At 53.7% G+C, this 23,936-nt stretch overlaps 1 protein-coding gene across 1 annotated transcript in view; it reads right to left on the reverse strand.

Moving 5' to 3' along the window:
- Positions 1 to 514: 514 nt before the first annotated feature.
- The window catches only part of LOC139248102 (guanylate-binding protein 1-like), a 31,397-nt gene continuing 7,975 nt past the window's right edge, over positions 515 to 23,936 (reverse strand). Inside the window, exons 3-9 of the mRNA XM_070871851.1 lie at positions 17,324 to 17,433; positions 12,043 to 12,230; positions 9,496 to 9,738; positions 5,803 to 6,083; positions 4,948 to 5,160; positions 3,618 to 3,720; positions 515 to 873 (exon numbers count right to left, since the gene is read on the reverse strand). Of these exons, the coding sequence (XP_070727952.1) occupies positions 515 to 873; positions 3,618 to 3,720; positions 4,948 to 5,160; positions 5,803 to 6,083; positions 9,496 to 9,738; positions 12,043 to 12,230; positions 17,324 to 17,433 (1,497 nt within the window). The remainder of the gene's footprint in view (positions 874 to 3,617; positions 3,721 to 4,947; positions 5,161 to 5,802; positions 6,084 to 9,495; positions 9,739 to 12,042; positions 12,231 to 17,323; positions 17,434 to 23,936) is intronic.

Consider the following 23,936-nt stretch of genomic DNA (forward strand, 5'->3'; position numbering starts at 1 on the left):
TCCTGAAGTTAATTGGCCAATTCCTCGCCCCATTCTGCAAGTTCACTAACATCCTCCCGTATTCCGTCACAGTCCTCCTCTGTATTGGCTGCACCTCTCAATTTACAAATTGCGCTCCCATTCCCGGGCCCAAATTGTTTATGTAAGTGGTGAACAACAGTGGTCCCAGCGCCAATCCTTGTGGAACAGCACTTCCCACCTTTGTGCCGACTGGTGTAACTACCTGTACCCGCTACTCTCTGTTTTCAGCTCAGAAGCCAGTTTGCTAGGCATTCTGCTACTTGTCCACATATCCCGACCGTAGTCATGTATCTACTACCTTATCAACACCTTTATAATTCCAAATATATTACCTCTACTGCATTACCCCTGTCTACCCTTTCTGTTACATCTTCAAAGAATTCAGTAAGGTGACGAGAACAAGGATCTTAGTTAGCTCAACCGATTCTCGGACCATCGTTAGACAGGTTGCGAAGGGCAGATCAGTTCGAGGTTCAGGACTGTCCTGACCTCATCACAAATGAAGAAACTCTCGAAATCTCCCCATCAACATCCTGCAATAGTTGCAGAAATAGTACCACAGCTTGTAATTCAATATCCGTTCCCATTCTCGGCTGAAGCGTTTGTAGTTGTCAATCATCTTCTGCTTCTCCGTTTCACGCCTCTCGGACAAGTACTTTGCCCTCTCCGCCTGCTTACGTTGCGTGGCCTCCTTCAGCTGAAGCCAGCTCTTCTCCATCTCCTCCTCGAACTGCTCCTTCATCTGTCTCAGCACCTCCTCAGTCCTCAGCCGCTCCTCCTCCTCTCTCTGCTCTTCCCTGGATTGTCTCTTCCAGTCCGCCATCCAGAGATTTTCAATCAAAGCATGTAAAACTATTCAAAAAATACATGACAAAGTTGTGACACCCGACGTCATTACATCTCGGGCAGTGTAGAGGGAGCTTTACTCTGTATCTAACCCCCTGTACCTGCCCTGGGAGTGTTTGATGGGGCAGTGTAGAGGGAGCTTTACTCTGTATCTAACCCGTGCTGTACATGCCCTGGGAGTGTTTGATGGGACAGTGTAGAGGGAGCTTTACTCTGTATCTAACCCCCTGTACATGCCCTGGGAGTGTTTGATGGGACAGTGTAGAGGGAGCTTTACTCTGTATCTAACCCCCTGTACCTGCCCTGGGAGTGTTTGATGGGACAGTGTGGGGGGAGCTTTACTCTGTATCTAACCCATGCTGTACCTGCCCTGGGAGTGTTTGATGGGACAGTGTAGAGGGAGCTTTACTCTGTATCTAACCCCCTGTACCTGCCCTGGGAGTGTTTGATGGGACAGTGTAGAGGGAGCTTTACTCTGTATCTAACCCCCTGTACCTGCCCTAGGAGTGTTTGATGGGACAGTGTAGAGGGAGCTTTACTCTGTATCTAACCCGTGCTGTACCTGCCCTGGAAGTGTTTTATGATACAGTGTAGAGGGAGCTTTACTCTGTATCTAACCCCGTGCTGTACCTGCCCTGGGAGTGTTTGATGGGACAGTATAGAGGGAGCTTTACTCTGTATCTAACCCGTGCTGTACCAGCCCTGGGAGTGTTTGATGGGACAGAGTAGAGGGAGCTTTACTCTGTATCTAATCCCGTGCTGTACCTGCCCTGGGAGTGTTTGATGGGACAGTGTAGAGGGAGCTTTACTCTGTATCTAACCCGTGCTGTACCTGCCCTTCGAGTGTTTGATGGGACAGTGTAGAGGGAGCTTTACTCTGTATCTAACCCGTGCTGTACCTGCCCTGGGAGTGTTTGATGCGAAAGTGTAGAGGGAGCTTTACTCTGTTTCTAACCCCGTGCTGTACCTGCCCTGGGAGTGTGTGATGGGACAGTGTAGAGGGAGCTTTACTCTGTATCTAACCCGTGCTGTACTTGCCCTGGGAGTGTTTGTTGGGACAGTGTAGAAGGAGCTTTACTCTGTATCTAACCCCCTGTACCTGCCCTGGGAGCGTTTGATGGGACAGTGTAGAGGGAGCTTTACTCTGTATCTAACCCCCTGTACCTGCCCTGGGAGTGTTTGATGGGACAGTGTAGAGGGAGCTTCACTCTGTATCTAACCCGTGCTGTACCTGCCCTGGGATTGTTTGATGGGACAGTGTTGAGCTCAGGACCATCCCCACCCTGTGTGTGGAGCTCAGGACCATCCCCACCCTGTGTGTGGAGCTCTGGATCATCCCCGGCCTCTGTGTGGAGCTCAGGACCTTCCCCAGCCTGTCTCTGGAGCTCAGGACCATCCCCGGCCTCTGTGTGGAGCTCAGGACCATCCCCACCCTGTGTGTGGAGCTCAGGACCATCCCCACCCTGTGTGTGGAGCTCAGGACCATCCCCGGCCTGTGTGTGGAGCTCAGGACCATCCCAGGCCTGTGCATGGAGCTCAGGACCATCCCTGGCCTGTGTGTGGAGCTCAGGACCATCTCTGGCCAGTGTTTGGAGCTCAGGACCATCCCTGGCCAGTGTTTGGAGCTCAGGACCATCCCCGGCCTGTGTGTGGAGCTCAGGACCATACTCGGCCTGTGTGTGGAGCTCAGGACCATTCCCCGGCCTGTGTGTGGAGCTCAGTGCCATTCCCCGGCCTGTGTGTGGAGCTCAGTGGCATTCCCGACCTGTGTGTGGAGCTCAGGACCATCCCCGGCCTGTGTGTGGTGCTCAGTGCCATTCCCGGCCTGTGTGTGGAGCCCAGGACCATCCCCGGCCTGTGTGTGGTGCTCAGGACCATCCCTGGACTGTGTGTGGAGCTCAGTGCCATTCCCTGGCCTGTGTGTGGAGCTCAGTGCCATTCCCGGCCTGTGTGTGGAGCTCAGGACCATCTCCGGCCTGTGTGTGGTGCTCAGGACCATGCCTGGACTGTGTGTGGAGCTCAGTGCCATTCCCTGGCCTGTGTGTGGTGCTCAGTGCCATTCCCTGGCGTGTGTGGAGCTCAGTGCCATTCCCGGACTGTGTGTGGTGCTCAGTGCCATTCCCTGGCGTGTGTGGAGCTCAGTGCCATTCCCGGACTGTGTGTGGAGCTCAGGACCATCCCCGTCCTGTGTGTGGTGCTCAGTGCCATTCCCTGGCCTGTGTGTGGAGCTCAGTGCCATTCCCTGGCCTGTGTGTGGAGCTCAGTGCCATTCCCGGCCTGTGTGTGGAGCTCAGTGCCATTCCCTGGCCTGTGTGTGGTGCTCAGTGCCATTCCCACCCTGTGTGTGGTGCTCAGTGCCATTCCCACCCTGTGTGTGGAGCTCAGTGCCATTCCCTGGCCTGTGTGTGGTGCTCAGTGCCATTCCCAGCCTGTGTGTGGAGCTCAGTGCCATCCCCGTCCTGTGTGTGGAGCTCAGTGCCATCCCCGGCCTGTGTGTGGAGCTCAGTGCCATTCCCTGGCCTGTGTGTGGAGCTCAGTGCCATTCCCACCCTGTGTGTGGTGCTCAGTGCCATTCCCTGGCGTGTGCTGAGCCACACTGCCACAGAGCAGGATTGGCGTGTACCATTGCAGCGTCTCGCTAGCCCACCACATCCCTCAGCTTTGCCCCGCTAACCCTCCCCCTCATCTCCTGGGTGTGTCGGCTCAACCCCAAACCCCCCTCGGCACCCCCTGCAAATCACCTCTCTCACCAGGCACTGAGTGCTTCTTCTCGGGCATCATGCTGTCCATCATCAGCACTGCGGCTAAGTAGGGCTTCACCGTGCGAAGCAAGTGGGCGAGGACATCAGTTCCCTGGACAGAGAGAAGGTTCCACAGTCACAGTCAACCATCCAATAGAACAGGGAGTCAACTGGCAACAACACAGCTCACCCAAATATCACTCTTCTCTATCACTGACTCTCCCCACCCATTTAATCATCCCACAGCCCATGTACACACTCCCCTATCACTGACTCTCCCCACCCATTTAATCCTCCCACAGCCCATGTACACACTCCCCTATCACTGACTCTCCCCACCCATTTAATCCTCCCACAGCCCATGTACACACTCCCCTATCACTGACTCTCCCCACCCATTTAATCCTCCCACAGCCCATGTACACACTCCCCTATCACTGACTCTCCCCACCCATTTAATCCTCCCACAGCCCATGTACACACTCCCCTATCACTGACTCTCCCCACCCATTTAATCCTCCCACAGCCCATGTACACACTCCCCTATCACTGACTCTCCCCACCCATTTAATCCTCCCACAGCCCATGTACACACTCCCCTATCATTGACTCTCCCCACCCATTTAATCCTCCCACAGCCCATGTACACACTCCCCTATCACTGACTCTCCCCACCCATTTAATCCTCCCACAGCTCATGTACACACTCCTCTATCACTGACTCTCCCCACCCATTTAATCCTCCCACAGCCCATGTACACACTCCCCTATCACTGACTCTCCCCACCCATTTAATCCTCCCACAGCCCATGTACACACTCCCCAATCACTGACTCTCCCCACCCATTTAATCCTCCCACAGCCCATGTACACACTCCCCTATCACTGACTCTCCCCACCCATTTAGTCCTCCCACAGCCCATGTACACACTCCCCTATCACTGACTCTCCCCACCCATTTAATCCCCTCCCACAGCCCATGAACACGCTCCCCTATCACTGACTCACCCCACCCATTTAATCCTCCCACAGCCCATGTACACACTTCCCTATCACTGACTCTCCTCACCCATTTAATCCTCCCACAGCCCATGTACACACTCCCCTATCACTGACTCTCCCCACCCATTTAATCCTCCCACAGCCCATGTACACACTCCCCTATCACTGACTTTATCCATCTATCAGAGATGTGGGGTGCAGAGAGAGACATTAAGCGAATTATGAAGAGAACAGAAATGGAGAGATGGAGACCGAGAGAGGGAGAGTCAGAAAGAGAGAAAAGCACAGGGAGGAATGGAGAAGTGGAGAAAGACAGAAAGGAAAGTGGTGGACTGACCTTCACCTCCTCGACAGTCTGAGCCTTGAATTGCTTGATGCCAATCTCCAGTGCGTCCTCCAACTCCCGATATCCCCCAGGTCTCAAATAATAACCAGAATCCAAGTTCTCCATTACTGATCCCATCACTTCCAACAGTAACGCCTCACATCTTTCTACTGATTCACTTTCAACCTTGGCAACTTTTGAGTCGTACCGGGATCTCAAGGACTCCTGGAACAGGAAGAAATAATGAGTAAAAGACCCTGGACCTCAGGGAGATATCTGTACACTGACTGGTGTCTCTCAGTCCCCTCTCCCTCAGGGAGATATCTGTACACTGACTGGTGTCTCTCAGTCCCTCTTTCTCAGGGAGATATCTGTACACTGACTGTGTCTCTCAGTACCCTTTCCCTCAGGTAGATATCTGTACACTGACTGGTGTCTCTCAGTCCTCCTCCCTCAGGGAGATAGCTGCACACTGACTGGTGTCTCTCAGTCCCCTCTCCCTCAGGGAGATATCTGTACACTGACTGGTGTCTCTCAGTCCCCTCTCCCTCAGTTAGATATCTGTACACTGACTGGTATCTCTCAGTCCCTCTCCCTCAGGGAGATATCTGTACACTGACTGGTGTCTCTCAGTCCCTCTCTCTCAGGGAGATATCTGTACACTGACTGGTGTCTCCAGTCCCTCTCCCTCAGGGAGATATCTGTACACTGACTGGTGTCTCTCAATCCCCTCTCCCTCAGTTAGATACCTGTACTGTAACCCATGTCCCTGAGTCACGTCCATCATTCTTTGACCTGAATTGTGGAGAACAAGGATCCTGTTAGTGTAATGAGGAGAAAATAAATCACCAGACAGCCAAAAATCACCTCTAATTTCCAGATATGTTTCCCTGTGTCATCCTTGAGAGAATGTTTCATAAAAATTTTGTTGGCCTCGTTGTGGTAATAAATGAACAGATCGGTGAGACGATCGTCAATGTGCGCTGGAAGCTGGGACATCGCTGCCACCTTGCGGTCATAGTATTCCAGCGCTCTCTTGACAGCGGCGGAGTTTTCGAGCTCCGCCATTCTCGCTATTCCACTCTCCACACAAGGCAGCTCGCCTTTAGCAATGGCGTCCACGTAGATCATGGCCAAGTGGCTCAACCCTGAGGTAGAAGATGGAGGAGTTCACAATCAATGGACCCAACCCCGTCCCATTCTCTCCCATTGTACACAATCCCAATGGACCCAACCCTTTCCCATTCACTCCCATTGTACACAATCCCAATGGACCCAACCCCTTCCCATTCTCTCCCATTGTACACAATCCCAATGGACCCAACCCCTTCCCATTCACTCCCATTGTACACAATCCCAATGGACCCAACCCCTTCCCATTCACTCCCATTGTACACAATCTCAATGGACCCAACCCCTTCCCATTCTCTCCCATTGTACACAATCCTAATGGACCCAACTCCTTCCCATTCACTCCCCTTGTACACAATCCCAATGGACCCAACCCCTTCCCATTCACTCCCACTGTACACAATCCCAATTGGCCCAACCCCTTCCCATTCACTCCCATTGTACACAATTCCAATGGACCCAACTCCTTCCCATTCACTCCCATTGTACACAATCCCAATGGACCTATCCCCTTCCCATTCACTCCCATTGTACACAATCCCAATGGGCCCAACCCCTTCCCATTCACTCCCATTGTACACAATCCCAATGGACCCAACCCTTCCCATTCACTCCCATTGTACACAATCCCAATGGAACCAACCCCTTCCCATTCACTCCCATTGTACACAATCCCAATGGACCCACCCAATTCTCATTCACTCCCATTGTACACAATCCCAATGGACACAACCACTTCCCATTCACTCCCACTGTACACAATCCCAATGGACCCAACCCTTTCCCATTCATTCCCATTGTACACAATCCCAAAGGACCCAACCCCTTCCCATTAACTCCCACTGTACACAATCCCAATGGACCCATCCCCTTCCCATTCACTCCCACTGTACACAATCCCAATGGACCCAACCCCTTCCCATTCACTCCCACTGTACACAATCCCAATGGACCCATCCCCTTCCCATTCACTCCCACTGTACACAATCCCAATGGGCCCAACCCCTTCCCATTCACTCCCACTGTACACAATCCCAATGGACCCACCCAATTCTCATTCACTCCCATTGTACACAATCCCAATGGACACAACCACTTCCCATTCACTCCCACTGTACACAATCCCAATGGACCCAACCCTTTCCCATTCATTCCCATTGTACACAATCTCAAAGGACCCAACCCCTTCCCATTAACTCCCACTGTACACAATCCCAATGGACCCATCCCCTTCCCATTCACTCCCACTGTACACAATCCCAATGGACCCAACCCCTTCCCATTCACTCCCACTGTACACAATCCCAATGGACCCATCCCCTTCCCATTCACTCCCACTGTACACAATCCCAATGGACCCATCCCCTTCCCATTCACTCCCATTGTACACAATCCCAATGGACCCACCCAATTCTCATTCACTCCCATTATACACAATCCCAATGGACACAACCACTTCCCATTCACTCCCACTGTACACAATCCCAATGGACCCAACCCTTTCCCATTCATTCCCATTGTACACAATCCAAAAGGACCCAACCCATTCCCATTAACTCCCACTGTACACAATCCCAATGGACCCATCCCCTTCCCATTCACTCCCACTGTACACAATCCCAATGGACCCAACCCCTTCCCATTCACTCCCACTGTACACAATCCCAATGGACCCATCCCCTTCCCATTCACTCCCACTGTACACAATCCCAATGGGCCCAACCCCTTCCCATTCACTCCCACTGTACACAATCCCAATGGACCCATCCCCTTCCCATTCACTCCCATTGTACACAATCCCAATGGACCCAACCCCTTCCCATTCACTCCTATTGTACACAATCCCAATGGACCCAACCCCTTCCCATTCACTCCCATTGTACACAATCCCAATGGACCCAACTCCTTCCCATTAACTCCCATTGTACACAATCCCAACGGACCCGACCCCTTCCCATTCACTCCCATTGTACACAATCCCAATGGACCCGACCCCTTCCCATTCACTCCCATTATACACAATCCCAATGGATCCAACCCTTTCCATTCACTTCGATTGTACACAATCCCAATGTAAATGACCCCTTCTCATTCAATCCCACTGTACACGATACCAATGGATCCAACCCCTTCCTATGCACTCTCATTGTACACAATCCGAATGGACCCAACCCCTTCCCATTCACTCCCATTGTACACAATCCCAATGGACCCAACCCCTTCCCATTCACTCCCATTGTACACAATCCCAATGGACCTAACTCCTTCCCATTCACTCCGATTATACACAATCCCAATGGACCCGACCCCTTCCCATTCATGCCTATTCAACACAATCCCAATGGACCCGACCCCTTCCCATTCACTCCGATTATACACAATCCGAATGGACCCGACCCCTTCCCATTCACGCCTATTATACACAATCCCAATGGACCCGACCCCTTCCCATTCACTCCCATTATACACAATCCCAATGGACCCAACCTCTTCCCATTCACTCCCATTGTACACAATCCCAATGGACACAACCCCTTCCCATTCACTCCCATTGTACACAATCCCAATGGACCCAACTCCTTCCCATTCACTCCCATTGTACACAATCCCAATGGACCCAACCCCTTCCCATTCTCTCCCATTGTACACGATCCCAATGGATGTGACCCCTTCCCATTCACTCCCATTGTACACAATCCCAATGGACCCCACCCCTTCCCATTCACTCCCCTTGTACACAATCCCAATGGACCCAACCCCTTCCCATTCACTCCCACTGTACACAATCCCAATGGACCCAACCCCTTCCCATTCACTCCCACTGCACACAATCCCAATGGACCCAACCCCTTCCCATTCACTCCTATTGTACACAATCCCAATGGACCCAACCCCTTCCCATTCACTCCCGATGGTACAGTATCCCAATGGACCCAACCCCTTCCCATTCACTCCCCTTGTACACAATCCCAATGGACCCACCCCCTTCCCATTCACTCCCACTGTACACAATCCCAATGGACCCAACCCCTTCCCATTCACTCCTATTGTACACAATCCCAATGGACCCAACCCCTTCCCATTCACTCCTATTGTACACAATCCCAATGGACCCAACCCCTTCCCATTCACTCCTATTGTACACAATCCCAATGGACCCTACCCCTTCCCATTCACTCCCGATGGTACAGTATCCCACATTACTAAGTGATGACGCTGCTAAATGTACATCACTGGCCTTGAGACATGCTGAGGATATGAATTGCAAGTTCTATCTTTCTCTCCCGACGGTCTCTGTCTGGGTTCCCATACGTGTTGGATACATGGGAAGGGGAGCTGGAAGATCGGGGAGGATGCGGGGAGATCGAGGAGAGGGAGGGAACAGAAGTCAATGCAGACTTCAGGTGTGGCCAACATCCGTGTACTCACTCCTGCCCGTGACCTGGTGGCCACCAAGCACCGTCTTAACCTTCCCGGAGGTGTAAATGTACTCGGAGAACTTGCGAAACTCCGCCACGAACTTCTGATCTAGTTGCCCGTCTGTCAGCTCCTGGATCCACCTCAGATCCTTCCGCGTTGCGGGGCACACGAACCCGAAGCAGCGGCGTGTCGGGAAGTAGTTCCGGATACACCTCCGCAGGTTGTTGTAATCCTGGTCTCGCTCAGTCGTCTCTGTCGGAACACCGGGAATCAGAGCGGTGTCACAACGGCAGATCAGTGATTCCCCCCTCCCACATCACCCCCTCCCCCCAGACTGAGGATTCCCCCCTCCCACATCACCCCCTCCCCCCAGACTGAGGATTCCCCCCTCCCACATCACCCCCTCCCCCCAGACTGAGGATTCCCCCCTCCCACATCACCCCCTCCCCCCAGACTGAGGATTCCCCCTCCCACATCACCCCCTCCCCCCAGACTGAGGATTCCCCCTCCCACATCACCCCTTCCCCCCAGACTGAGGATCTCCCTCCCACATCACCCCCTCCCCCCAGACTGAGGATTCCCCCCTCCCACATCACCCCCTCCCCCCAGACTGAGGATTCCCCCCTCCCACTTCACCCCTTCCCCCCAGACTGAGGATCCCCCCTCCCACATCACCCCCTCCCCCCAGACTGAGGATTCCCCCCTCCCACATCACCCCCTCCCCCCAGACTGAGGATCTCCCCTCCCACATCACCCCCTCCCCCCAGACTGAGGATTCCCCCCTCCCACTTCACCCCTTCCCCCCAGACTGAGGATCTCCCCTCCCACATCACCCCCTCCCCCCAGACTGAGGATCCCCCCTCCCACATCACCCCCTCCCCCCAGACTGAGGATTCCCCCCTCCCACTTCACCCCTTCCCCCCAGACTGAGGATCTCCCCTCCCACATCACCCCCTCCCCCAAGACTGAGGATCTCCCCTCCCACATCACCCCCTCCCCCCAGACTGAGGATCTCCCCTCCCACATCACACCCTTCCCCCAGACTGAGGATCTCCCCTCCCACATCACCCCCTCCCCCCAGACTGAGGATCTCCCCTCCCACATCACCCCCTCCCCCCAGACTGAGGATCTCCCCTCCCACATCACCCCCTCCCCCCAGACTGAGGATCCCCCCTCCCACATCACCCCCTCCCCCTAGACTGAGGATCTCCCCTCCCACATCACCCTCTCCCCCCAGACTGAGGATCTCCCCTCCCACATCACACCCTTCCCCCAGACTGAGGATTCCCCCCCTCCCACATCACCCCCTCCCCCCAGACTGAGGATCCCCCCTCCCACATCACCCCCTCCCCCCAGACTGAGGATCCCCCTCCCACATCACCCCCTCCCCCCAGACTGAGGATTCCCCCCTCCCACATCACCCCCTCCCCCCAGACTGAGGATCCCCTCCTCCCACATCACCCTCTCCCCCCAGACTGAGGATCCCCCTCCCACATCACCCCCTCCCCCCAGACTGAGGATTCCCCCCTCCCACATCACCCCCTCCCCCCAGACTGAGGATTCCCCCCCCTCCCACATCACCCCCTCCCCCCAGACTGAGGATCCCCCTCCCACATCACCCCCTCCCCCCTCCCACATCACCCCCCTCCCCCCAGACTGAGGATCTCCCCTCCCACATCACCCCCTCCCCCCAGACTGAGGATCTCCCCTCCCACATCACCCCCTCCCCCCAGACTGAGGATTTCCCCTCCCACATCACCCCCTCCCCCCAGACTGAAGATTCCCCCCTCCCACATCACCCTCTCCCCCCAGACTGAGGATCACCACTCCCACATCACCCCCTCTCCAGCTCACTCTCCATCTGTTCCTCTTTATGTTTCTCCATGTGTCCCTGTCACACTCGATCTCACTATCTCTCCAAAACTGTGAGTATGTGTGTCTGTGTCTGTCTCTCTCTCCCTCTCTCTCTATCTCTCTCAGTCTCTCTCTTTGTATTTCTGTCTCTATCTCTCTGTATCTATCTCTCACAATATCTCTGTGTGTCTCTCTTTGTCTCTCTCCCCATCTCTTTCTCCCTCTGTCTCTCTGACTCTCTCTCTCTCTCTCTCTGTCTCTCTGGCTCTCTCTATCTGACTCTCCCTCCCTGTCTCTCTCTTTCTCTCTGTCTTTCTCTATCCGTCTCTCTCTCTCTCTCTGTCTCTCCCTTCTCTTTCCCTCTCTCACTCCGTCTCTCTCTCTCTTTCATCTCTGTCTCCCTTTCTCTCATCTGTCTCCCTTTCTCTCTCTCTGTCTCTCTCTCTCTCGCTCTCTCTCTGTCTCGCTCTCTCTCACTCTGTCTGTCTCTGACTCTCTCTGTCTGTCTCTCTCTCTCTGTCTCGCTCTCTCTGTCTCGCTCTCTCCCTCTCTCTCTGTCTGTCTCTCTCTGTCTGTCTCGCTCTCTCTGTCTCGCTCTCTCTATCCATCTCTCAGTCTACCTCTCCTCCTCCCTCGGTTACGCACACTCCCTGCCCCTGCCTATACGATGACATGCTCGATGTGTGTTGTGATACCACATACCATTCCTGAGTCGCAGACTGTTCTCCAGATATTGGTCTGCAGTCACATCGGTTCCATTAATCTCCAAATCCAAGGTCAGGTCGCGCAATGACCACACAAAGTCAGGAAAGAACTGGATAAAATCTCGCTCCTCGCCCCCATCCGGCTGTGACTTCACCTGAATGCGCTTCGCGAGTTCCGTCACAAAGCTGGTCGGTCAGTCAAGGGCCTAGGAGTCAATGGGACAGCAAGACGGGACTGGGAGATACACTGAGAGTGTACGGGCATATCCCTGAGAGTGGGACTGAGAGACACCAGTCAGTGTAGAGATATCTCCCTGAGGGAGAGGGACTGAGAGACACCAGTCAGTGTACAGATATCTCCCTGAGGGAGAGGGACTGAGAGACACCAGTCAGTGTACAGATATCTCCCTGAGAGTGGGACTGAGTGACACCAGTCAGTGTACAGATATCTCCCTGAGGGAGAGGGACTGAGAGACACCAGTCAGTATACAGATATCTCCCTGAGGGAGAGGGACTGAGAGACACCAATCAGTGTACAGATATCTCCCTGAGGGAGAGGGGACTGAGAGACACCAGTCAGTGTACAGATATCTCCCTGAGGGAGAGGGACTGAGAGACACCAATCAGTGTACAGATATCTCCCTAAGGGAGAGGGACTGAGAGACACCAGTCAGTGTACAGATACCTCCCTGAGGGAGAGGGGACTGAGAGACACCAGTCAGTGTACAAACATCTCCCTGAGAGGAGATTGAGAGACACCAGTCAGTGTACATAAGAACATAAGAATTAGGAACAGGCGTGGGCCATCTAGCCCCTCGAGCCTGCTCCGCCATTCAACAAGATCATGGCTGATCTGGTCGTGGACTCAGCTCCACTTACCCACCCTCTCCCCGTAACCCTTAATTCCCTTATTGGTTAAAAATCTATCTATCTGTGACTTGAATACATTCAATGAGCTAGCCTCAACTGCTTCCTTGGGCAGAGAATTCCACAGATTCACAACCCTCTGGGAGAAGAAATTCCTTCTCAACTCGCTTTTAAATTGGCTCCCCCGTATTTTGAGGCTGTGCCCCCTAGTTCTAGTTTCCCCGACCAGTGGAAACAACCTCTCTGCCTCTATCTTGTCTATCCCTTTCATTATTTTAAATGTTTCTATAAGATCACCCCTCATCCTTCTGAACTCCAACGAGTAAAGACCCTGTCTACTCAATCTATCATCATAAGGTAACCCCCTCATCTCCGGAATCAGCCTAGTGAATCATCTCTGTACACCCTCCAAAGCCAGTATATCCTTCCTTAAGTAAGGTGACCAAAACTGCACGCAGTACTCCAGGTGCGGCCTCACCAATACCCTGTACAGTTGCAGCAGGACCTCCCTGCTTTTGTACTCCATCCCTCTCGCAATGAAGGCCAACATTCCATTCGCCTTCCTGGTTACCTGCTGCACCTGCAAACTAACTTTTTGGGATTCATGCACAAGGACCCCCAGGTCCCTCTGCACCACAGCATGTTGTAATTTCTCCCCATTCAAATAATATTCCCTTTTACTGTTTTTTTTTCCAAGGTGGATGACCTCACATTTTCCAACATTGTATTCCATCTGCCAAACCTTAGCCCATTCGCTGAACCTATCTAAATCTCTTTGCAGCCTCTCTGTGTCCTCTACACAACCCGCTTTTCCACTAATCCTTTGTGTCATCTGCAAATTTTGTTACACTACACTCTGTCCCCTCTTCCAGGTCATCTATGTAGATTGTAAACAGTTGTGGTCCCAGCACCGATCCCTGCGGCACACCACTAACCACCGATTTCCAACCCGAAAAGGACCCATTTATCCCGACTCTCTGCTTTCTGTTCGCCAGCCAATTCTCTATCCATGCTAATATATTTCCTCTGACTCCGCGTACCTTTATCTTCTGCAGTAACCTTTTGTGTGGCACCTTATCGAATGCCTTTTGGAAATCTAAATACACCACATCCATCGGAACACCTCTATCCACCATGCTCATTATATCCTCAAAGAATTCCAGTAAATTAGTTAAACATGATTTCCCCTTCATGAATCCATGTTGCGTCTGCTTGATTGCATTATTCCTATCTAGATGTCCCGCTATTTCTTCCTTAATGATAGTTTCAAGCATTTTCCTCACTGCAGATGTTAAACTAACCGGCCTATAGTGACCTGCCTTTTGTCTGCCCCCTTTTTTAAACAGAGGCGTTACATTAGCTTCTTTCCAATCTGCTGGTACCTCCCCAGAGTCCAGAGAATTTTGGTCGATTATAACTACTGCATCTGCTATAACTTACGCCATCTCTTTTAATACCCTGGGATGCATTTCATCAGGACCAGGGGACTTGTCTACCTTGAGTCCCATTAGCCTGTCCAGCACTACCCCTCTAGTGATAGTGATTGTCTCCAGGTCCTCCCTTCCCACATTCCTGTGACCAGCAATTTTTGGCATGGTTTTTGTGTCTTCCACTGTGAAGACCGAAGCAAAATAATTGTTTAAGGTCTCAGCCATTTCCACATTTCCCATTATTAAATCCCCCTTCTCATCTTCTAAGGGACCAACATTTACTTTAGTCACTCTTTACCATTTTATATATCTGTAAAAGCTTTTACTATCTGTTTTTATGTTTTGCGCAAGTTTACTTTCGGAATCTATCTTTCCTTTCTTTATTGCTTTCTTAGTCATTCTTTGCTGTTGTTTAAAATTTTCCCAATCTTCTAGTTTCCCACTAACCTTGGCCACCTTATACGCATTGGTTTTTAATTTGATACTCTCCTTTATTTCCTTGGTTATCCACGGCTGGTTATCCCTTCTCTTGCCGCCCTTCTTTTTCACTGGAATATATTTTTATTGAGCACGATGAAAGAGCTCCTTAAAAGTCCTCCACTGTTCCTCAATTGTGCCACCGTTTAGTCTGTGTTTTCAGTCTACTTTAGCCAACTCTGCCCTCATCCCACTGTAGTCCCCTTTGTTTAAGCATAGTACGCTTGTTTGAGACACTACTTCCTCTTCCTCAATCTGTATTACAAATTCAACCATACTGTGATCACTCATTCCGAGAGGAACTTTTACTAGGAGATCGTTTATTATTCCTGTCTCATTACACAGGACTAGATCTAAGATAGCTTGCTCCCTTGTAGGTTCTGTAACATACTGTTCTAAGAAACAATCCCGTATGCATTCTATGAATTCCTCCTCAAGGCTACCCCGTGCGATTTGATTTGACCAATCGATATGTAGGTTAAAATCCCCCATGATTACTGCCGTTCCTTTTTCACATGCCTCCATTATTCCCTTGATTATTGCCCGCCCCACCGTGAAGTTATTATTTGGGGGCCTATAAACTCCACCCACCAGTGACTTTTTCCCCTTACTATCTCTAATCTCCACCCACAATGATTCAACATTTTGTTCATTAGAGCCAATATCATCTCTCACAACTGCCCTGATATCATCCTTTATTAACAGAGCTACCCCACCTCCTTTCCCTTCTTGTCTATCTTTCCGAATCGTCAGATATCCCTGTATGTTTAATTCCCAGTCTTGGCCACCCTGCAACCACGTTTCTGTAATGGCCACCAAATCATACCCATTTGTAATGATTTGTGCCGTCAACTCATTTACTTTATTTTGAATGCTGCATGCGTTTAGGTAGAGTGTTTTAATACTAGTTTTTAAACCATGATTTTTAGTTTTGACCCCTCCTGCAGCCCCTTTATATTTATACATATTGTCCCTTCCTATCACCTTGTGGTTTACACTTACCCCAGTGCTACTCTGCTCTGTTGCCTCCTGCCTTTTGCATTCTTTCTTGGGGTCCTGTTCATCTGAGCTCTCACCCACTCTAACTAGCTCAGAGCCCTCTCCTGGGTTCCAAATACTCCTCACATTGAGACACAGAGCTTTCATGCTTGCCTTTTTATTGACCCTTTAGAATTTTGCTGTACAGTGGCCCTTTTTGTTTTTTGCCTTGGGTTTCTCTGCCCTCCACTTTTACTCATCTCCTTTCTGCCTTTTGCTTCTGTCTCCATTTTGTTTCCCTCTATCTCCCTGCATTGGTTCTCATCCCCCTGCCATATTAGTTTAACTCCTCCCCAACAGCACTAGCAAACACTCCCCCTAGGACATTGGTTCCGGTCCTGCCCAGGTGCAGACCGTCCTGTTTGTACTGGTCCCACCTCCCCCAGAACCGGTTCCAATGCCCCAGGAATTTGAATCCCTCCCTGCTGCACCACTGCTCAAGCCACGTATTCATCTGCGCTATCCTGTGATTCCTACTCTGACTAGCACGTGGCACTGGTAGCAATCCCGAGATTACTACTTTTGAGGTCCTATGTTTTAATTTAGCTCCTAGATCCTTAAATTCGTCTCGTAGGACCTCATCCCTTATTTTACCTATATCGTTGGTACCAATGTGCACCACGACAACTGGCTGTTCTCCCTCCCATTTCAGAATGTTCTGCACCCGCTCCGAGACATCCTTGACCCTTGCACCAGGGAGGCAACATACCATCCTGGAGTCTCGGTTGCGGCCGCAGAAACGCCTATCTATTCCCCTTACAATTGAATCCCCTATCACTATCGCTCTCCCACTCTTTTTCCTGCCCTCCTGTGTAACAGAGCCAGCCACGGTGCCATGAACTTGGCTGCTGCTGCCCTCCCCTGATGAGTCATCCCCCTCAACAGTCCTCAAAGCGGTGTATCTGTTTTGCAGGGGGATGACCGCAGGGGACTCCTGCACTACCTTCCTTGCACTACTCTTCCTGTTGGTCTTCCATTCCCGATCTGGCTGTGGACCCTTCACCTGCGGTAAGACCAACTCGCTACACGTGCTACTCACGTCATCTCCCCGAGGGAGAGGGACTGAGAGACACCAGTCAGTGTACAGATATCTCCCTGAGGGAGAGGGACTGAGAGACACCAGTCAGTGTACAGATATCTCCCTGAGGGAGAGGGGACGAGAGACACCAGTCAGTGTACAGATATCTCCCTGAGGGAGAGGGGACCGAGAGACACCAGTCAGTGTACAGATATCTCCCTGAGAGAGAGGGGACTGAGAGACACCAGTCAGTGTACAGATATCTCCCTGAGAGAGAGGGGACTGAGAGACACCAGTCAGTGTTGAGATCTTCATGCAGTTCTTGTGTTCTCTGAGAGACTACGCAGAATGGGTAGTAAGCCCCAACAACTAGGCCGGGAATCTCCGTTGCTGTGCGATGGCCCTGACTGAGGAATGCTGGGTAGACAGGCCTAGCGAGGAAAGGATACTGGAGGTCCCTCATGGACTGTTGGTTAATGGTCCCCTGGCTGTTGAAGACAAAGACACTGCTGAGGAGGATAGCCAATGCGAAGACTGAGTTATCGTTATGTTCATCTCCCTGTGGGTGAGAGAGATTGGGTGGTAAGGTCAGAGGTCAGCCATTCCCATGTTTGCCCCCCTCCCCTGAAACCAGCAACTTTCGTTCTGCTGATGGTGGCCCGACTGCACCAGTGGCCCCTCATCCACGTGGCCCCGTTCACCATGTGTGCTGTCTGAGTGATATTCAACCATAGGCAGCATCACAGCAAGCCCAGATCCTTTCCTCACTTGACCGACATGTGCCAATGAGGGCATGTGATTGGCTATCCCGCTCCACCTCCAGCTGACAACACACACCCATTACCCTGGACAGGATCCAGCTAAGTCAGCACAGGCCGAGGTCGGAGCCCGGGCCTTTCCTGCTCTGTGTGTGTGTGTGGGGCTCAGTCCCACACCGGGTGTGAGACCAGGCTAACTCAGCACAGGCCGAGTCTGGGGCCCGGGCCTTTCCTGCTCTGTGTGTGTGGGGTGCTCAGTCCCACACCGGGTGTGAGACCAGGCTAACACAGCACAGGCCGAGGTCGGAGCCCGGGCCTTTCCTGCTCTGTGTGTGTGGGGTGCTCAGTCCCACACCGGGTGTGAGATCAGGCTAACTCAGCACAGGCCGAGGTCGGAGCACGGGCCTTTCCTGCTCTGTGTGTGTGTGTGGGGGCTCAGTCCCACACCGGGTGTGAGATCAGGCTAACTCAGCACAGGCCGAATCTGGGGCCTGGGCCTTTCATGCTCTGTGTTTGTGTGTGTGTGTGTGTGGGGCTCAGTCCCACACCGGGTGTGAGATCAGGCTAACTCAGCACAGGCCGAGTCTGGGGCCTGGGCCTTTCATGCTCTGTGTGTGTGGGGTGCTCAGTCCCACACCGGGTGTGAGATCAGGCTAAATCAGCACAGGCCGAGGTCGGAGCACGGGCCTTTCCTGCTCTGTGTGTGTGAGGGCGGGGGTCAGTCCCACACCGGGTGTGAGATCAGGCTAACACAGCACTAGGCCGTGGATGGAGCCTGGCCCTTTCCTGCTCTGTGTGTGTGTGTGTGTGTGTGTGTGTGTGTGTGTGGGGCTCAGTCCCACACCGGGTGTGAGATCAGGCTAACTCAGCACTAGGCCGGGGATGGAGCCTGGCCCTTTCCTGCTCTGTGTGTGTGTGTGTGTGTGTGTGTATGTGTGTGGGGCTCAGTCCCACACCGGGTGTGAGATCAGGCTAACTCAGCAGTAGGCCGGGGATGGAGCCTGGCCCTTTCCTGCTCTGTGTGTGGGCCTTGTGTATGGTGGTGGGGGGGCGGGGTGGGAGGGTGAGAGGTTGTGTGTCACTGCACTCTGAGTCTCCGCCCAGTGTCCTGGGGCCTCTGGATCTGAAGAGAAATGTGATGCTTGGGGGTCAGTTGGAGCTTTCAAGACCGGGACTTTAGTTGGACAAGGTTATTGAGGGATATGGAACCAAGGCAGGTAAATAGGGTTGAGGTACACATCAGTCACAATGTATGGGGAAACAGGCTCGAGGGGCTGAATGGCCTCCTGCTGTTCATGTGTTACGAGCTCGAGGGGCTGAATGGCCTCCTCCTGTTCCTGTGTAACAGGCTCGAGGGGCTGAATGGCCTCCTCCTGTTCCTGTGTAACAGGCTCGAAGGGCTGAATGGCCTCCTCCTGTTTCTGTGTAACAGACTCGAGGGGCTGAATGGCCTCCTCCTGTTCCTGTGTTACAGGCTCGAGGGGATGAATGGCCTCCTCCTGTTCCTGTGTAACAGGCTCGAGGGGCTGAATGGCCTACTCCTGTTCCTGTGTAACAGGCTCGAGGGGCTGAATGGGCCTCCTCCTGTTCCTGTGTAACAGGCTCGAGGGGCTGAATGGCCTTCTCCTCTTCCTTTGTAACAGGCTCAAGGGGCTGAATGGCCTCCTCCTGTTCCCGTGTAACAGGCTCGAGGGGCTGATTAGCCTCCTCCTGTTCCTGCGTAACAGGGTCGAGGGGCTGCATGGGCCTCCTCCTGTTCCTGTGTAACAGACTCGAGGGGCTGAAAGGCCTCCTCCTGTTCCTATGTAACAGGCTCGAGGGGCTGAAAGGCCTCCTCCTGTTCCTGTGCAACAGACTCGATGGGCTGAATGGCCTCCTCCTGTTCCTGTGTAACAGGCTCAAGGGGCTGAATGGCCTCCTCCTGTTCCTGTGTAACAGGCTCAAGGGGCTGAATGGCCTCCTCCTGTTCCTGTGTAACAGGCTCGAGGGGCTGAATGGCCTCCTCCTGTTCCTGTGTAACAGGCTAGTGGGGCTAAATGGCCTCCCCCTGTTCCTGTGTAACAGGCTCGAGGGGCTGAATGGTCCTCCTCCTGTTCCGGTATAACAGGCTCGAGGGGCTGAATGGGCCTCCTCCTGTTCCTGTGCAACAGGCTCGAGGGGCTGAATGGCCTCCTCCTGTTCCTGTGTAACAGGCTCGAGGGGCTGAATGGGCCTCCTCCTGTTCCTGTGCAACAGGCTCGAGGGGCTGAATGGTCTCCTCCTGTTCCTGTGTAACAGGCGCGAGGAGCTGAATGGTCTCCTCCTGTTCCTGTGTAACAGGCTCGAGGGGCTGAATGGGCCTCCTCCTGTTCCTGTGCAACAGGCTCGAGGGGCTGAATGGTCTCCTCCTGTTCCTGTGTAACAGGCGCGAGGAGCTGAATGGTCTCCTCCTGTTGCTGTGTAACAGGGGCGAGGGGCTGAATGGCCTCCTCCTGTTCCTGTGTAACAGGCGCGAGGAGCTGAATGGTCTCCTCCTGTTGCTGTGTAACAGGCTCGAGGGGCTGAATGGGCCTCCTGTTCCTGTGTAACAGGCCCGAGGGGCTGAATGGCCTACTCCTGTTCCTGTGTAACAGGCTCGTGGGGCTGAATGGCCTCCTCCTGTTCCTGTGTAACAGGCTCGAGGGGCTGAATGGCCTCCTCCTGTTCTTGTGTAACAGACTCGAGGGTCTGAATGTCCTCCTCCTGTTCCTGTGTAACAGGCTCGAGGGGCTGAATGGGCTCCTCCTGGTCCTGTGTAACAGGCTCGAGGGGCTGAATGGTCTCCTCCTGTTCCTGTGTAACAGGCTCGAGGGGCTGAATGGCCTCCACCTGATCCTGTGTAACAGACTCGAGGGGCTGAATGGCTTCCTCCTGTTCCTGTGTAACAGGCTCGAGGGGCTGAATGGGACTCCTCCTGTTCCTGTGTAACAGGCTCGAGGGGCTGAATGGGCCTCCTCCTGTTCCTGTGTAACAGGCTCGAGGGGCTGAATGGGCCTCCTCCTGTTCCTGTGTAACAGGCTCGAGGGGCTGAATGGCCTCCTCCTGTTCCTGTGTAACAGGCTCGAGGGGCCGAATGGGCCTCCTCCTGTTCCTGTGTAACAGGCTCGAGGGGCTGAGTGGCCTCCTCCTGTTCCTGTGTAACAGACTCGAGGGGCTGAATGGGCCTCCTCCTGTTCCTGTGTAACAGGCTCGAGGGGCTGAATGGCCTACTCCTGTTCCTGTGTAACAAACTCGAGGGGCTGAATGGCCTGCTCCTGTTTGTGTGTAACAGACTCGAGGGGCTGAATGGCCTCCTCCTGTTCCTGTCTAACAGGCTCGAGGGGCTGAATGGGCCTCCTCCTCTTCCTGTGTAACAGGCTCGAGGGGCTGAATGGTCTTCTCCTGTTCCTGTGTAACAGGCCCGAGGGGCTGAATGGGCCTCCTGTTCCAGTGTAACAAACTCGATCGGCTGAATGGGCTCCTCCTCTTCCTGTGTAACAGGCTCGAGGGGCTGAATGGTCTTCTCCTGTTCCTGTGTAACAGGCCCGAGGGGCTGAATGGGCCTCCTCCTGTTCCTGTGTAACAGGCTCGAGGGGCTGAATGGCCGACTCCTGTTCCTGTGTAACAAACTCGAGGGACTGAATTGCCTGCTCCTGTTTGTGTGTAACAGACGCGAGGGGCTGAATGGCCTCCTCCTGTTCCTGTGTAACAGTCTCGAGGGGCTAAATGGGCCTCCTGTTCCTGTGTCACAGGCCCGAGGGGTTGAATGGCCTCCTCCTGTTCCTGTGTAACAGGCTCGAGGAGCAGAATGGGCCTCCTCCTGTTCCTGTGTAACAGGCTCGAGGGGCTGAATGGCCTCCTCCTGTTCTTGTGTAACAGACTCGAGGGTCTGAATGGCCTCCTCCTGTTCCTGTGTAACAGGCTCGAGGGGCTGAATGGCCTCCTCCTGTTCCTGTGTAACAGGCTCGAGGGGCTGAATGGCCTCCTCCTGTTCCTGTGTAACAGGCTCGAGGGGCTGAATGGGCCTCCTCCTGTTCCTGTGTAACAGACTCGAGGGGCTGAATGGCCTCCTCCTGTTCTTGTGTAACAGACTCGAGGGGCTGAATGGCCTCCTCCTGTTCCTGTGTAACAGGCTCGAGGGGCTGAATGGGCCTCCTCCTGTTCCTGTGTAACAGGCTCGAGGGGCTGAATGGGCCTCCTCCTGTTCCTATGTAACAGACTGGTGGGGCTGAATGGGCCTCCTCCTGTTCCTGTGTAACAGGCTCGAGGGGCTGAATGGGCCTCCTCCTGTTCCTGTGTAACAGGCTCGAGGGGCTGAATGGCCTCCTCCTGTTCCTGTGTAACAGGCTCGAGGGGCTGAATGGCCTCCTCCTGTTCCTGTGTAACAGGCTCGAGGGGCTGAATGGCCTCCTCCTGTTCCTATGTAACAGGCTCGAGGGGCTGAATGGCCTCCCCCTGTTCCTGTGTAACTGGCTCGAGGGCTGAATGGCCTCCTCCTGTTCCTGTGTAACAAACTCGAGGGGCTGAATGGCCTCCTCCTGTTCCTGTTAAACAGGCTCGAGGGGCTGAATGGGCCTCCTCCTGTTCCTGTGTAACAGGCTCGAGGGGCTGAATGGCCTCCCCCTGTTCCTGTTAAACAGGCTCGAGGGGCTGACTGGCGTCCTCCTGTTCCTGTGTAACAGGCCCGAGGGGCTGACTGGCCTCCTCCTGTTCCTGTGTAACAGGCTCGAGGGGCTGAATGGCCTCCTCCTGTTCCTGTGTAACAGGCTCGAGGGGCTGAATGGCCTCCTCCTGTTCCTATGTAACAGGCTCGAGGGGCTGAATGGCCTCCCCCTGTTCCTGTGTAACTGGCTCAAGGGGCTGAATGGCCTCCTCCTGTTCCTGTGTAACAGGCTCGAGGGGCTGAATGGCCTCCTCCTGTTCCTATGTAACAGGCTCGAGGGGCTGAATGGCCTCCCCCTGTTCCTGTGTAACAGGCTCGAGGGGCTGAATGGGCCTCCTCCTGTTTGTGTGTAACAGACTCGAGGGGCTGAATGGCCTCCTCCTGTTCCTGTGTAACAGGCTCGAGGGGCTGAATGACCTCCTCCTGTTCCTGTATAACAGGCTCGAGGGGCTGAATGGTCTCCTCCTGTTCCTGTGTAACAGGCTCGAGGGGCTGAATGGCCTCCTCCTGTTCCTGTGTAACAGGCTCGAGGGGCTGAATGGGCCTCCTCCTGTTCCTGTGTAACAGACTCGAGGGGCTGAATGGGCCTCCTGTTCCTGTGTAACAGGCCCGAGGGGCTGAATGGCCTCCTCCTGTTCCTGTGTAACAGGCTCGAGGAGCAGAATGGGCCTCCTCCTGTTCCTGTGTAACAGGCTCGAGGGGCTGAATGGGCTCCTCCTGTTCCTGTGTAACAGGCTCGAGGGGCTGAATGGACTCCTCCTGTTCCTGTGTAACAGACTCGAGGGGCTGAATGGCCTCCTCCTGTTCCTGTGTAACCGGCTCGAGGGACTGAATGGGCCTCCTCCTGTTGCTGTGTAACAGGCTCGAGGGGCTGAATGGGCCTCCTCCTGTTCCTGTATAACAGGCTCGAGGGGCTGACTGGCCTCCTCCTGTTCCTGTGTAACAGGCCCGAGGGGCTGAATGGGCCTCCTGTTCCAGTGTAACAAACTCAATGGGCTGAATGGGCTCCTCCTCTTCCTGTGTAACAGGCTCGAGGGGCTGAATGGCCTCCTCCTGTTCCTGTATAACAGGCTCGAGGGGCTGACTGGCCTCCTCCTGTTCCTGTGTAACAGGCACGAGGGGCTGAATGGGCCTCCTGTTCCAGTGTAACAAACTCGATGGGCTAAATGGGCTCCTCCTCTTCCTGTGTAACAGGCTCGAGGGGCTGAATGGGCCTCCTCCTGTTCTTGTGTAACAGGCTCGAGGGGCTGAATGGCCCTCCTCCTGTTCCTGTGTAACAGGCTCGAGGGGCTGAATGGCCTCCTCCAGTTCCTGTGTAACAGGCTCGAGGGGCTGAATGGGCCTCCTGTTCCAGTGTAACAAACTCGATGGGCTGAATGGTCTTCTCCTGTTCCTGTGTAACAGGCCCGAGGGGCTGAATGGGCCTCCTCCTGTTCCTGTGTAACAGGCTCGAGGGGCTGAATGGCCGACTCCTGTTCCTGTGTAACAAACTCGAGGGGCTGAATTGCCTGCTCCTGTTTGTGTGTAACAGACGCGAGGGGCTGAATGGCCTCCTCCTGTTCCTGTGTAACAGTCTCGAGGGGCTAAATGGGCCTCCTGTTCCTGTGTCACAGGCCCGAGGGGATGAATGGCCTCCTCCTGTTC

This window comes from Pristiophorus japonicus, unplaced genomic scaffold (genome assembly GCF_044704955.1).
Source record: "Pristiophorus japonicus isolate sPriJap1 unplaced genomic scaffold, sPriJap1.hap1 HAP1_SCAFFOLD_29, whole genome shotgun sequence".
In the NCBI taxonomy this organism is placed as follows: domain Eukaryota; kingdom Metazoa; phylum Chordata; class Chondrichthyes; family Pristiophoridae; genus Pristiophorus; species Pristiophorus japonicus.